Here is a 16,302-nt window from a genome sequence, read left to right as displayed (position 1 = left end):
ACTAGCAACTCCACTACCTGTACAAGTTGCTCTGTGTGCTGGTGAAGCTCCTCTAAAATAGGGAGTGTCTGGTCAGGGAGACAGTGCTCCAGGATCCTCTGAATCACTCGGCAGCCATAAGGATGCGTGGACAAAGCAAATACCTAGGGCAGATGAACACAAATAACAAAGCCAAAAATGACAGTTGTCACTTTCAATGCCTTGGTGTTGTTCATATACATTGTTCCATTAAATCTTCCCAAAGACTCAGAGAGCAAGAGTGAGAGAGAGTGAGGATTATTCTCAGCATATGGAAGAGAAAACTGAAGCTCCCAGGAAGTTTCTACAGTGTCCTTCCAGTCATACAGATAGTTACTGACAAAGCCAGGATATTATGTCTTAGTCTGACTCAAAAGCCCAAATTTTAAATATGGCACATTTGAGTTCGTTCTACAAATATTAAGAAGTGTATGTATGCATGTGTGTAAACCCTTTCATGACTATCCTAGGAATGCACCGATGTACAAAAACTCAGAGGTGAAAAGGACTTTTCCATGAAGCCTAGAATGAACACAGAATTAGTCAAGGTCATAAAAAACCATTGTTAAGAGGCCACAGTGTCCAAGGACAGTGTTAAAAACAGAAAAACAAAGGGTTAGGATCAAAAGTTTTCACCTAACCACATTGCAGTCTGCTAAATTTAATTAGGGTGGTTTCCAGCAATAAGAAAAGGTTCCTCGTTTGTTGAGTCTGGAAGATAAGCACATGGGCTTCTGCTCTGGGCCACTCAATCCCAATTCTGGCCTTCCTAGGAAGTATGATATGGAGCAACCTGCACCTCAAGTCTGTTATCAAGAATAATCATAGGGGGTGCCTGGGTGGCTCATCTGGTTGCACATCTGACTCTTGGTTTTGGCTCAGGTCTGGGTCTGCTTGAAGATTCTCTCTGGCCCTCCCCTGTGTGCTCACTCAAGCGCGCTCTCTCTCAAATAAATAAATAAATCTTAACCAAAAAAAAAAGGGGGGGGGATCACAGGAATAATAGTAACAGCAGCCCACACTAGATGTTAACCAAGTGTCAGCACACTAAGTGCTTTCTTTTTTTTTTTTTTTTACACTAAGTGCTTTCTATATGGTTTTTAATATGTAGTTGTGTAACTGTGTACTTCCACAGTATAAAGTATGGTTCTGCTCAATTTTATAAAAATGCTAAAAACTCACAGTCTGTAACTAATTAACTTATTTCACTCAACATTATTATGTTTCAAGTATTTACTTCTGGGATGCCTGGATGGCTAAGCAGTTGAGTGTCTGCTTTCAGCTCAGGGCATGATCCTGGGTCCAGGGATCAAGTCCCGCATCGGGCTCCTTGCAGGGAGCCTGCTTCTCCCTCTGCCTATGTCTCTGCCTCTCTCATGAATAAATAAATAAAATCTTTAAAAATAAAACAAAACAAAAACATTTACTTCTACCATGGAGCTTCTGCTGGGCAAGTGCTTGAGCCTATTACTTTAATTTCTGTCTAACCCTCTGATGAAAGATATCTAGATTATTTAGTCTTTCTTAGGAGAATAAGACTGCTTTCAACATATCTAAATAGTCTCCTAGTATCCACATGTAGGTCGTCCATCAGGTACACACCTAGGCTAGGAATGCCAGGTCACAGGAAATATAAATGTTGAACTTTGAAAGTGGATGCAGAATGATTTTTCAAACAGTTGTGCTAATATCTCTTCCCACCACCAGTGATCAGATCCCACATTCCTGCCAGGGCACAGCAACCAGTGGGTAAACAGTGATCTATCATATGTGCCCTTATTTTCCATCTTCCTGATTACTGACAGAATTATTCTTTTGTATGTCTCCTGCCAATTGGTGCGTCTTTTGTCTGTTAGTGCTTATGATCCATTTTAGCACTAATTTATACTATACTCTTTGATTACAGGAATTATTTACCTATTTGTTATTAATTCTTTAGTAGCAGTTTTGTCTTAAAGATATTCTCTCCCTTTTTGGTGGTGTAGTCCTTTTACTTTCCTTGTTATCTATTTTGATAAATGTAAGATTTTAACTTTAAAGTAAACAGATCAACTCTTTTCTCATTAATTCAGAAAACCCAAACTACCCTCTAGGTTAACACCTGCAATCTCCTTACCACTGTTAAAAATTGAGCAAACCCCAAAACCTAAACAACTCTAAAATCCCCTTTCAATCTAGGCTTAGCAGTATATATGACCACACCTGAAAATCTACTTAGTATTTATCACTTTTTCCCTTTTAAAAACAAAAAAGAAACAATTTCAAAGACCCAAGAAGGTGTGTATTTTATTCTCTGTTCCATGTTGCTTAGGAGGGTGTGGGGACAATGTTTGGGGAAAGAGAAGTTAATGACAATAGCCAATTACGAGGCAATTCTGGAAAAATCATGGTATAAGAAAATATCAGCTCTGCTTGAAAGCTGGTGCTAAGAGCATAGGGGCTCTTATGACATACAAGTAAACAGAAGAAACTAGAAGTTATCTCTAATAGGTGTGGTCACTTGGGGGACACCCCACAAATGATACCCTATTCTCTCCTCACAGTGGAAAACACCCAAAAGCTTGTTTCCTTTGTTTCTTTCTTAATTCACTTACCTGCCCCTTAAACGCATCAATAATAAACTGCAAAGACTGGGGCTGCACACATTCGATGCACTTCTGAACCACGTGATTACCATTCTGGTCTTTCACACACTTCAGGACGTGGCCATCTAGCTCCCGAACCATCTCATTCTATTAGGAGGCAAGGAAAGAAAGCACCACCAGAATCACAGCAAGCCAAACACCTGGACAGTCAACAGTCTCCTTACCAAACACAAAGCACTAGGCAGGGAATCTATGATAATGAAGTGCAACCACCCAGCTGTGGCACTGTGACAACACAGCAGAGCCAAATGAGGAGGACTGCAGTGTTTCCATGTATCAGCAAATTTCCTGTAACAGTAATTTGTCTTTAAAAAAAAGTTCTCTAACTTACAAAAGACCTCGGAGACTTTAAAAATGGTGACATCTATAGAAAGGAACCTGTATAAAGTATACTGTACTAGAGAATTTCCGATTATAATTTATCATGTTCTTAACACAACAATTCTGTAAGGTAAGTGTTAATAAGAAGAGTCAATCTACAGCTTACGGTGTAGGCTACGTGTATCTCTAAGTGCTTAACCTATAAGGACTCAATGAATCCTCATTAACAATCCTATACACAGGATACTATTATTATAGATGAGAAAAACTAGGTAGAGACAAAGTATTTGAGTTATTAAAATCATGGACCTACACTGCCCAAGATTCAAACCCAAGTAATCTGGTCCCTGCATGGTAAAACAGTGTGGGTCAGTGAAGCACTTGTCAGTCAGCTATATATGATCCTGAACATACTCTCCACCCACATATGAGGGAGGTGACTGAGAGAGAGGGAGGTTAAGGAACCAAGGGGGTCAAGAATATAGAGAGCGACTAACCCAGAATTCTAACTCAGGTCTGTAACTCCAATGTGATCTTTCGACCAGGCCAGCAACAATAAGCACGGCAGGAACAGTACTCTCAGGAAATACAGAAGACCAGGTGTGGAATTGTGCGAGTGTGTAAGAAAAACTGGGAATACTGGAAAAGACCAGACACTGGAGTTGTGAGAGTGTGTGATTGAGCATGTGAGCAAGTATGTGTATATAAGAAATGAGTGGAGATGACAAGGGTATAGAAAAAGAGGTATTAAAAGTTTCACTGATTCCTTTCTTAACACCTAATACCTGCACTATGACTGGGCCCTGGCACCTGCTGCCCAATCTCCTTGCTGTATCCAGTCTCTATCTGATTTTCTGTGCTGAGTATGTATTTACGGCAGAAACTACAAGCCAGTCCACAAAGGTGACATTTATGAAAACAATGTCTGGGATGTGAAATATGTCAAAGCAATTAAGAGATTATCCCATTAAAGGAATTCAAGATTACAATGCCAGGGACTTTAAAAAAAAAAAAAAAAAAAAAAAAACAACGCCAGGGGCTAAACAAGCCAAAGGCAACAGAGTCAGGAAAGTTTCCTAAATCAATTAATCAAATGTCAAAAAAAAAAAAAAAAAAAAAAACTAAACAAAAAACGAAGCACATTTACTCTGGAAATATAATTATGGAAATCATAAGTTAAGAATGATAGCTATATATAAAGAGAAAGATACGAACATTTTTAATCAAAATAAAGGGGAGGTGGGCAGCCTGGGACGCTCAGTGGTTTAGCGCCGCCTTCAGCCCAGGGCGTGATCCTGGAGACCGGGGATCGAGTCTCACGTTGGGCTCCCTGCATGGAGCCTGCTTCTCCCTCTACCTGTGTCTCTCATGGATAAAATAAATAAAATATTCTTTAAAAATGAATGAATGAATGAATGAATGAATGGGAGGTGGCTTCCTTGCATATGTTCTGGAGCCCAAAAACTTGACTGGTGAGGAGTTAATTTCACTTAAAATAATAAACTTGTCTCCAGAAAACAGTCAACTATTCAAACCAGGAAGAATCATACTAGGCCCGGAACAAGGTAGGCAAAGAAGCCAGACCAGAAAAAAATACAAAGAAATATAGGATAGAAAACATAACTCAACGGGGAGAGCAAGGAAGTGAAAAACTTAACTAACAGGGGTACCTGGGTGGTTTAGTCCATTATGCGTCTGCCTTCGGCTCAGGTCATGCTCTCAGGGTCATGAGATGGAGCAGCACATCAGGCTTCCTGCTCAGCAGGGAGTCTGTTTCTGCCTCTTCCTCTACCCTCCCCCCCCCACCTCATTTTAAGTAAATAAATAAAATCTCTTTGAAAAAAAAAAAAGGAAAGAAAAGGAATAGAAAAAAAGCCTACTACAGTGTAGCCATCCAATCAGAACAGAGAAAACAGTAAAAATCTGAGAAGATGGAAACTAAGTTAACAATTTATCATGGTCAGGAGAAGACAAAGATGAGGAAATGGGGAAACACCTGGGAAATTACAATATTCCTCCTGCTTTTTCTGAGCAAGTAAGCATTTCAGTCAAAAAGAAAGTAAGAAACTCCATGTTCAAAAGAAATGAGAAAATTTAAGAGGAAAAATTCAACCTTGAAATTTCCATCAGGAAAATTAAAACTGATAATGATCGGAACATTCAAAGAAAAAGAGTACTAGCTCTGCCCCTGACTCTATTTCCTCAGAGACAACAGTGTGTCACAGCCACTGCGCCTCCAGTGCTGAGCACTAAATGAACTCCACACCTGCCTATGTGTCCCCAACATCTCCACCTTTACCAGCACCCTGATGCGCATATCTAAGAGTCTGACAGCCGGAAGGCCTCTGGGCCTCTGGACTCCCCCAGCCTTCAGTCGCCATTGCCAACACCACTGAGGTGCTTCACTGTGTCAGGCTGTGTTTTGAACTGGAGACGGCGGGTACCTTGTCTGGCTCAGAACTTTTTGAGTCCATAACAAAGATTCTCATTACCGAACTTTGTTCTCAGTGAGGGCAAGTGGCTCATCATTGCCAGACAGTGGCCAACACCTCCACTGAGAAGGGCAGGGTGAGTCCAGAGCCCAAAGGCCGAGGGTTCAGGTTAGAGGCATGAACACAGCTGTGTGTTTTGCCTCCCAAGCCATGGGGGCTATGTGGGGCTGGCTGGACCAACTCTGCGACTGTTCCAGAACCCAGCAGCTGCTTCAGGTGCTTTCAGCTCAGCACCCTGACCCCACCCCCCACTCCACCCCACCCCCACCGCCAACACCTAACAGTTCAGACTTCTGTCCCTTTTCTCTTCACTCCTCCTCAGCCTGGACTTTCCCTCCCTCGAAGCCTCGTGCACGTGTGCTCATGTGCTCACCACCGCTCTTCCCCATACTGTGCTTTGTGGGCTGGGACCAGGCTCTGTCATTTCCGTGCTGATGCCTGGCACAGAGTAGGCATAAGGTGGATATGCCAGACCAGGCACTGGGCAGGCACTCTCTTGGGAAAAGGTGGTAGAATATGAGTAAGGAAGAAGTGAGGGAAAATTGTAGGTGGGCTACGTCATCTAAGTTTGATTTATTGGAGTGGTCAGTTCTAGCATTTTACCTGCTTTAATTCCTGCCAAAACACGCACCTGTAAAATTGCACCTACTAAGGACTGGTCAATAAGAAGAGTGTTTGAAACCAATGGCTTTAACAGACACTTGATCTGTAAATTTACACAATTAACTGCACAGTTCATGCCTGCCACGCACAGAAAGGCAGCCACAAGCACCAAAAAAAACCAAACCAACAAACAAACAAACAAAAAAAACCAACTGTACAAGTAAACTAAAGACTGACAAATTTACAGGGTTTACTACATGTACCATGGAGAAACACTGAACACCAAGAGAAAAGTTAAAGGGGAAACTTACAATTACCTGCTGGTCTGAGGGAATAAATTCAAGAGCTTTCTGGATAACACGGCAGCCATACATCTGCAGTGCCAATGATAGGACGTGGCCTCGAATCCGTTCTGCCAAAGCCAGCTTCTGTTCTAGGCTGCCAAACTAGACATAACGTGTGGGTGAACACCATTATTTAGGTAGAAGGAAAGAAACTAGAGAAATCAAAGGATCCATTATTCTGTATCAACCACTGGCATAATCTCTTTTAGCAGTGTCACCCTATGATTAATTAACTAAACCTTTTTGGTCAAAACCCCCCTTTTTTTTCAAGCAAAGAGTTCTCAGCCTCTGATTGCGAGGAATCCATTTCAATATCGAAAACGTCTCATGTGGGATCCCTGGGTGGCGCAGCGGTTTGGCGCCTGCCTTTGGCCCAGGGCGCGATCCTGGAGACCCCGGATCGAATCCCACATCAGGCTCCCGGTGCATGGAGCCTGCTTCTCCCTCCGCCTGTGTCTCTGCCTCTCTCTCTCTCTCTGTGACTATCATAAATAAATTAAAAAAAAAAAAAAAAAAGAAAACGTCTCATGTATCCGACAGCAGTTTCACTACTACCTGCTAAACAAATATGTTAATTCCTCAAAGCTGTCATTAATTCACTAATACTATGAATCTATACTCCTATTTACTATAAGAGCATTTATATTTATTCTAAAAAATAGTAATACATTTGGAAGACACTGTTTATTAGAAACTTAGTGCATGGGAAAGATCCAAGGACTTCCTGGAGCAAATCTATAGCACTCAGGTGTCTGAAGCCCATGGGTTGGTTACAAAGTACCTCTTCATCTACATGAAATTTAACATATGGACACTGTTTTGAATCAGTGTTCTACAATACTTTAAGAATTGAAATTTCCTCTTTATACGAGGCAACAAGAGTCAGGGGGCAAGTTAGTAAAGTAATTAAGAGGTAAGGCTACACAAATGTTAAAACTTCCTAGAAGGGTTTCCCAAACCCAGCTTTTTATTTTCATTTGAATGACATAAGCACGAGACTGGAGGAGATTTTACATATAGTCAGCTTCCCAAACCCACTCAGTTTCCACACAAGAGAACTATGGACCAGGGGTGCTATGTGAGCCATGGAAGTTCTCTAGCTTGTCCCAAATCATGCAGCTATAGTCCACGGCTCATTCAGCCACCTCTACCTGCCCATGAACCTTTAGATCTGGAGAGCTCTACATTCTTTTATCTGTGACAAGATAGTGGTAAAAAGACATTCTAAAATAAAAAAAAAATAAGTCATTGTATGTTGATTTCTTAGTGTATCACTGAAGAGTTAAGAGAGTCAAAGAACTTCAGTCTTCTTGAGAAAGGTTGTAACACAAAGGCTTTTTTCAAAAAAAATCTTACACAAACTAAACAAAGTAAGATGTATAAAACTGATACAAATTTCTTCTGTTTCAAACAGGTAATGTGCAGTTCCAGCATTTTCCCTTGTTAACCTTGTTACCAGGTTCTTATCTCAATGTCTCATTCCTTTCTGGATTTAGGACTTGGAATTGCTGACACTGACACACCAGGGTTACAACAGCATGCAAAAAATCCCTGCCTTTCTGACATTTTAGTTTAGTAGGGGAAACGATATTAATCCAACAATATCATTAATCCTTTCCCAAAGCAGGGGCACCTGGGTGGCTCTGTTGGTTAAATATCTGTCTTGGCTCAAGTCAGAACCCCAAGGATCCTGGGATCAAGCCCTTCATAGGGCTCCCTGCTCAGTGGGCAGTCTGCTTCTCCCTCTGCTACTCCCCATTTGTGCGCTTATGCGCACACGCACGCTCTGTCAAATAAATAAATAAATAAATAAATAAATAAATAAATAAATAAATAAATAAATAAATAAATAAATAAATAAATAAATTTATTTTTAAAAAATCCTTTCCAAAAGCAATGTTAAAAGGGTGGATGTTATTCATAATAAGAGAAATGAGAAACCAAGGCTGAAAGATCACCTAAAAAGAGGGACTTAATCCTTGTGACTGTAGTTTATGATGAACAACACTATAGTTGATATTCAAAAATAACTCTCTAGGAAGCCTAAAAATTCTGTTTTTAGAACACTTTATTGTGATCCTCCTAAAATTATCTTACGAAGATTATTTCCTCTAAAAATGACATGTTTAGTGAATCTATCATAACAATCAGAAGTAATGTGCTGGATCCTAAATGGGGACAGCGGTTCTCCAAACACATTCCTAAAATAGACTGGCACATCTGCTTGGATACTTAAACGATAAACTGCTGCTAATAACTTGGATAAACATTTAAAAGCTCTTCAAAAAGACCACACACACTTCATTTTGAGGACTGGAATGAGATTGCCATTCTAAAAACAGCTAATGAAAAGCAAAACGCTCTGGAGATTCTCTAACGTTAAAGAATAGAAAGAACAAAGGCTTACTTCAAAGAACTTCTGAATGACGTAATTTCCAAATACATCCACCATTAGCTGGTAAGCGGCCTGGAGGATTTCATTGAAGACAAGCTGGCGTTCAGCTGGTGTGGCTCGTTCTAGTTTCAGCTGAATGAATCTGAAGTACAAAGTAAAAATGGCAATCATAGCATCTCATGAAGACTTGGAAATCAATAAGGATTAGTTCAATTTATATAATATATCCGTTCTGAAATTGTGCGTACCCGCCCATGTATACACACACACAGTAGTGTTATTTAAACAAATTACTTGAACTCACTTTATTGAAATCTCTGAAAATGAAAAAAAAACTATAGTGTAACCTACTCCTAACTTCACTGAGTTTTTATTTTTATTTATTTTTGTTTTTTAATTTTTTTTATTATTTATTTACGATAGTCACAGAGAGAGAGAGAGAGAGGCAGAGACACAGGCAGAGGGAGAAGCAGGCTCCGTGCACCGGGAGCCCGACGTGGGATTCGATCCCAGGTCTCCAGGATCGCGCCCTGAGCCAAAGGCAGGCGCCAAACCGCTGCGCCACCCAGGGATCCCTAGTTTTTAAAAGTATATTTAAATTTAGTACATTTAATTACATACATACGAAATTGTATGTGTGTGGGTGAGGGGGAGACAAGGAGGAGGGCAGGAAAGAGGGGGTGAATATGGGCATAACACAGGAGAATTCTACTTGACTTTTTTCTTCAGAAACCAATCCCATATCAATAAACTCAGTGGTTACAGCCCTTAGTATCTTCTTTAACTCATGCTAGTATGAAGCAATACACATTCATGATATGGAAGAGTTGTGATTTACACTTGCAGTGTCTTCTAAAGTAGTACTCAGTTTGCATTTTTCAGTTTAATTAACTATAAAAGCAAAAACATGCTGTCCCTCAATCTGGTCTATAGGATTCAAATAGGAGCCTTGCCCAGTAGCAAGATGGGAGAACTCAAAGAGGAGATGGGTTCTTTAGAAACTGTTTCAGTGGGCACAGAGAGCAAGAAAGAGAAACGCAGACAAATACGAAAGGATGGGTGACGGCACCATAATTAGGCTTTTTCCCCCCAGGACCAGGGTGGTCCCTTTTTGCAAAGCCCACTGGAACAGCCGAACAGGGAGGGATAAGTCAAAGCAAATTCTGTGCTTTACAGCAACTTCTTCTCTCTCACCTCTACATGGTGGAACAACACAGAAAAGTGGTGGAGCAGCAGAGATCCACACTTACATGTGAATGTCTCTTTAAGAGCAAGACTCTTCATAGTGATTAAAGCAGCAAAAGTGTGCTTGTATCTTTGTGTTGGTTGTTTTTTTCCCCTAAATTATAGACATTCTGTGAGGTTCCCATGAACTAGGAACACCACAATATGGTAAAAGGTTTGTCTGAAGCATATGATCTAGACTAAACGGCTCTTTTCAATCACCTGAGTATCTGATGACTCTCATATCCCTGCATCCCTCTGAAATAAATAATGGGAAGGATACTAAGAGGCAAACTGTTTTGATCACTTTATGGCAATTTATTATATAGTGTATACCTTATCTGAGGCATGGAATTTAAAGCATTAATATTTCAGTTACCTTAAGTGTCAAAGCCAAGTCCTCACCTGGACCCATGCTGGTCTTGGGAAAATTCCATTATATGCCCAGCAATCTCCCGCAGTTGTAAATTGGGGTACCGGTTATTTCGGAAATCTTCCAGAAGCCTGCTCCTGCCAGAGGGCATGACATCAGACATTCCATATCGCAACCGAGAAGAAGAAAACAGGGTGCTGCTGGGGCTGAAGAGGCTGGAGGCACTGCTCGCGCTGCGGTACTTGGCTTCAGCGCCTGGCGCGGCAGAGATGTATCTCCCACTGCCATTGGTGAGGCCTCCTGTTGGTTATAGAACAGGACAACTCAAGACTTAATCTTAAGGAATTCTGTTCAAAAGAGGGGAAAAGGCATCCCACATACGAAAGCGTGCATGGTTTCTGATTTTGTTTCAAATTTGTTGCTTTTGTGTTAAGATTCAATTCTATCAGTGCCACAGTTTTTATAAGGCCAACTCACCAAGATGGAAAGAAACTTCTACACAAAGACTGAGAGGGGAAATGCTTGGACCCACTGACAGGAGACTGCTAGCAATAATGGAACAATAGTTATTGTAGCCCTTACTAAGGAAAATGACAGGGAAAGGGCCTGCCCTGTGACCCAGCACCTGAGCATCAGGAATCCAAAAACACACAATGCACAGAGACCTCAAGTGGTTTTCTGCTCTGAGCTCTGGTGAGATTTCTGCCAGGGGTAGGATAATCCCATTCCTATTCGAATCCCTTCCTTAAAAAAAAGGAAAAAAAAAAATTCAAGAGTACTCAGATTGGTCTGTTTTATATAAAGAGCCTCCCAAAAAGTTTTAAGGGAATGGTTCTGCCACAAAACAGAAATATGAAAATCACTAAGGCACCCTAGGCCGAGGAAGAGACAAGATAAGGAGACATAAGGAGTAGAAAAGAGGACATATGCTTTGCAATGGAAGGTTTTCAAGTTCTGCATCCGGAATGGGCAGCTCTTTTAACACCTTCTTTTGGGACAGAGCCTGAAATGATTACAGTAGCAACAATTTTCATGCCACTGATACTGCAGTTTGAACTGATGACAAGGAAGTGGTAATTGTGAATCTCTGGACAGATAAAATAGAGGTAAGACCAAAAAGCTTATCAAAATGTAAAGTAGTATAAAAAATTATTATGAGAATATATTTTTAGTATTCTCACTTTTTTTACAATGGTGGTTTTTTTCTTAACTTTACACTATAAAAAAATATGTATAACAGATACCCTTTTTGTGTCTTATTTCACCCCATACCTTTTAAACAAAAAGGCGAAGTAGGTAAGAAACACCATATAAACCACAAAGAGCACAGATGAGTAACAACTCTGGGTCCATGAGAAAAGTCACCCAGCATGAACTGTCTGTTAATTTCTTCATGAGATGTAATGAATGCCTGCTCTGGAGTTTAATGGTAGCTACAAAAAGATACCCAGCTTAGTTTTCTCCACAGAATTCCAGGGCCCATCTTCAAAGGTCTGGAACTCAATGAAAGTGATGGAACCAAAAGGAAATGTATCAATGTTAAAATGTGTGAAATATATAGTGAGCACTTGTCCTATGCCAGGCACTATGCTAGAGGTATTCCATATACACTTTTTACTGAATTCTCATTGGTATTTTGGAAAAGAAGTTTTATGTAATAAATAATTAAGGCCCAAAGAGGTGAAACATTCATCCAAAGATATAAAATCCAAGATGATCATGGCTAGAATCTGTGACACAACTCCAGAGTGAGTGCCCTTGCAATCACAGGAGACTCATTTTCAGACTCAGTTACATCAACAAAGAGAGGAGGTTTATAAGAACAGAGAACAGTAACTGGATGTTCTTTATTAAACCATTTCAGAAACAATTCTTCCCTGACCTGAGATTGGGGAGAAATGGGCAAAGAGGTGAAAATCAAGTAAGTCAGCAGGTCCTGCAGTGTGGGAACAGCAAGACATGTGCTTAAGAAGGAATGGTATCAACACACAAAGTTTTGGAAATTATTTAAAGATATCTTAGGAACCTGGTCACTAATAAAGGCACTCAGGGAAAAGTAACAAATCAACAGAGAAACAAAACCAGACTCCTAAAAAAAACATCCTAATATGAATGACCAACATAAGAAAACCTGAAATGTAACTGACAAATTGCTATTAACTCAGAATGGACAGCCCTGAGAGTTAAAACTGTAGGAAGACCCAGTCACAGGAGAAACCTCACAATGCTGAGGGACTTACCTCTGAGATGGCCACCAGGTTCCACAATAAATGAGAAAATTTATCTCTGGCTTAAGTAAGTGAAGGGAAAATAAACCATTCTGAAATAGGCCAGAGCACTCTGTTCTTCACCAAACCCGCCCTCTGGGGAAACTAGTTAACCAGAGCATAACTTGCTGGGTTATCATCAAAGACTGACTGATCCTCACAAGGGAAATACACAACTCCAGCCTATTCAACCCATCCTGTCCCACCAAAAGGGAGAGGAAACAAAAGAGCACTTGTGAAGCTGGAGGTTCAGAAGCACCGGCTCACTAAAAGACGGAGCCTCAACCATGAAACTACAGAGTGCTCCTCCTCCCCACAAACCTCTCCACCATGTCACTGAAAGCTTCCTTACAGCAGTTCTTTTTTACCCAGCACATCAGAACCAGCTCTCACGAAATAATGACAAGGCATACCAACAGTCAAACACTACAATGTGAAGAGAAAGAGCAAGCATCGGAGATACACAGGGCAGGGATATTCAAGTTATCAGACTGGGAATTGGAAGCAGCTATGATGAATATGCTACAGGCTGGAACGGATAAAGGAGACAGTATCCAAGAACAGGAGGACAATGTAAGCAGAGATGGAAATCCTAAGAACTGAAAAAAAATGCTAGCGATAAAAAAACCAAAGTAAAGAATTCTTTGATGAGCTTCTTGGTGGACGTGACCCAGATAAGGGAAGAACCTCAGGGCTGGAGGATGTATCAATGGAATCCCCAAAAACAAAAAAGGAAAGAGAACAAAGACTCAGAAAAAACAAACTGAATGTCCACAGACTGTGGGACAACTATGAAAGGTACGACATACACAGAAGGAAAAGAAAAGGGAACAGAAGAAACATCTGAAACAACAATGACCACCAGACACCAAGCCACAGATCTCAGAACTCTGAGGGAAACAAGCAGGTTAAATGACCAAAAAATGACACCTCTGTATATCATCTTCAAATTACAGAAAATCAAAGATAAAGAAAAAAACAGTGAAAGAAGCCAGAGTGGGGTAAAAAAAAACACCTTATCTTTAGAGGAACAAAGATAAGAATTACATCTGACTTCTCCTCAAAAAGCATGCAGACAAGAGAGTGGAGTAAAATATTTAAGGTTTTCAGAGAAACAAAGCCCATCAACTTAGAACTCTATCCTGCGAAATTGTCCTTCACAAGAGTGAAGGGGAAAGACTTTCTCAGGCAAACAAATAATGAGGAAACTGGCTGCTAGTAGATCTACCTTGCAAATGTTTAAAAATAATACAAGTCAGAAACCGATCTACATAAAGAAAGGAAGACCATCAAAAAAGGAACAAGCGAAGGTAACAAAAACTTTCATTTCCAGTCTTAATTGATCTGACAGGTAACAGTTTTTTCAAAATAATAATAGCAACAATGCATTTAGTAAATGCTTATGCTTAAATGATATGCTCATGTATGCTTATATGTAAGTGAAATGAGTGGCAGCAATGATACAGAAGACAGAAGAAGGGAATTAGGATTATTTCATTATTATAAATTACTCACACTACACATTAAGCCTTAGTTGAAAGTGAACCTAGACTAGTTGTAAATGACAGAAAAAGTGGGAAGACAAACAGAGGAACAAAGAACTAAGGCAACAAACAGAAAACAAGAAATATGTGAAATATCAATCCAACTGTATCAATACAATCAATAATCACTTTGAATGTCAGTGGTCTAAATGCACCAGTTAAAAGATTGTCAGAGTAGATCAAAAAGCATGACCCAGGGGCTCAGTTTTTGAGTGTCTGCCTTTGGGCTCAGGTCATAATCCCGGGACCCTGGGATCTAGTCCTGCATCAGGCTCCCTGCAGGGAGCCTGCTTCTCGCTCCGCCTATGTCTCTGCCTCTCTCCCTGTGTCTCTTATGAATGAATAAAATCTTTAAAAAACAACAAAAAAGCATGACCCAACTATATGTTGTCTACCAGAAATCCTCTTTAAAGACACATATAAAAAGTAAATGGATAGAAAAATTTGACTGCTAAATCAGTATGTACTTCAGTTGTTTTATACAAGTGTACTAAAAATTTTTTGCCAGCAGCCATCTAGTATTCCATCCTCTTACTATGTGGAATGTTCTCATTCATTTGTTTTTTTTTGTACTCATAGATCTAATAGGTACCTACGAGGCAAACTCCTGCCTTCTTCACCTTTGAAGAAATAATTCCCAAGGCCACCAATATCTGACTCTGTATTTAATATAGGCAGAGGCCACCCCACTCATCAAAATGTTTACAGCAAATTCTCCCCAATCTACTCCCTAATACTAATACCAGAGCCAGGTAGCCCTAAATTAAAATAAGTCCAAAATGAATTGTCTTCAGTGCATACTATTGGGTCCAAAATATAAGTTAATATTCACATGGTTAATTTTACAGATGATAAGTCACTTTCAGAGAACCAGGTGAACAATCACAAAATACTACATTACCTCTTAGAATGGAGAAGTGTGAAAGGCAAACACATAACTAGTAAACAATCTGAAATTAGTACTGAAGTTACTGAACAATAAATTAGAAACATCTCTTGCAGTTCAGGCAGGGACAGAGAAAGTTTTTTTGTGTTTGAACTTTGCTTTTCTTAAAGGACTAAAGATATATTATAAGAACATCAAGAACTAATTTTATGATGACAGGAATTCTATCATAATATAAAAACTAAGTGCTTATTATACTTTTTTGCCCTGGGCAGATTATGAACTTTTGAGCTCATTTTTACTATATTTCAACACTGTAGGAATTAACAAGCACAGTACTCTTCTTCCAGGGCACATGAAAAGGCTAGGAGTTGTCAACTACACACATTATAATAAATTTCATCTGCTACCTTCCTGAGGCTTAGAGTTTAAAAATAGCACAATCTGACGATTATGGAGAAAGCCGTAAGCATGAAGAAGCATTTCAGGAAATGAGGAGGAGATGGGTGTGGAATGGAGACATCAACAGGGAGGCAGGACATGAAACTATCTAGGTAAGAATCAGACCTTTGAGACACTCATCACCATATCCCTTACATTTCCTGCTGAGGTAACAGGTGGAACTTATCGGAGACGAATGCTTTAGGTACAGGTAAGGGCCTAAAGGCTTCATCTCACCCACATATAAGCCACAAACAGGGATTGTAAGCCTAGTTATTAATATTATCAATAGTAATATTAATAATTATAAAAGCAATACTTTTAAATTGAAGAGTATAACATATACTGAAGACAAACTAAATATTTCAACATCTGACTTGTTCAGGGTCTTAAAAAACTTACTTGCATTACTAAACACACATATGCACATATGTACATATGTATAGGAGAGACAGGAGGGAGAGATTGAAAGAGAAAGTGGGAGAATTTAACTTAAGACATTTCCACCCTATGCCAACAAATGTGACAACTTACATGGAACAAATTCCTAGAAAGTCACAAATTACCAAAACAGACTCAAGAAGAAATGGAAAACCTGACCCCATAAGATGTTAAATAGAAATTGAGCTGGGAATGAAAAAATCTTCCCACAAACACACACCCCGGCCAGGATGGTTTCACTGTTGAATTTTATACATGTGTAAAGAAATAATACCAATACTCCACAAACTCTTCCATAAAAGGGGGGG

General features: G+C 39.8%; 1 protein-coding gene and 1 non-coding gene across 11 annotated transcripts in view; both read right to left on the bottom strand.

Moving 5' to 3' along the window:
• Nucleotides 1-16,302, bottom strand: part of PUM1 (pumilio RNA binding family member 1) — a 135,342-nt gene that overhangs the window by 11,399 nt on the left and 107,641 nt on the right. For 7 of the 10 annotated variants that reach the window (XM_041764864.1, XM_041764859.1, XM_041764867.1 and 4 more), the window contains 5 exons: nt 10,448-10,715; nt 8,831-8,960; nt 6,391-6,525; nt 2,613-2,750; nt 18-143 (listed from right to left, as the gene is read on the bottom strand). In XM_041764864.1, coding sequence (XP_041620798.1) covers nt 18-143; nt 2,613-2,750; nt 6,391-6,525; nt 8,831-8,960; nt 10,448-10,715 — 797 coding nt within the window. The remainder of the gene's footprint in view (nt 1-17; nt 144-2,612; nt 2,751-6,390; nt 6,526-8,830; nt 8,961-10,447; nt 10,716-16,302) is intronic. The other 3 variants (XM_041764865.1, XM_041764860.1, XM_041764863.1) reach the window with 1 other exon arrangement.
• LOC121498358 lies at nt 5,433-5,520 on the bottom strand. Its single transcript, XR_005989738.1, has one exon. It is a non-coding gene; the product is annotated as a small nucleolar RNA SNORD103/SNORD85 (small nucleolar RNA).

Source organism: Vulpes lagopus, chromosome 8, assembly GCF_018345385.1.
Source record: "Vulpes lagopus strain Blue_001 chromosome 8, ASM1834538v1, whole genome shotgun sequence".
Lineage (NCBI taxonomy): Eukaryota > Metazoa > Chordata > Mammalia > Carnivora > Canidae > Vulpes > Vulpes lagopus.
The sequence above is the reverse complement of the archived record's forward strand: the minus strand, read 5'-3'. Positions and strand labels throughout refer to the sequence as shown.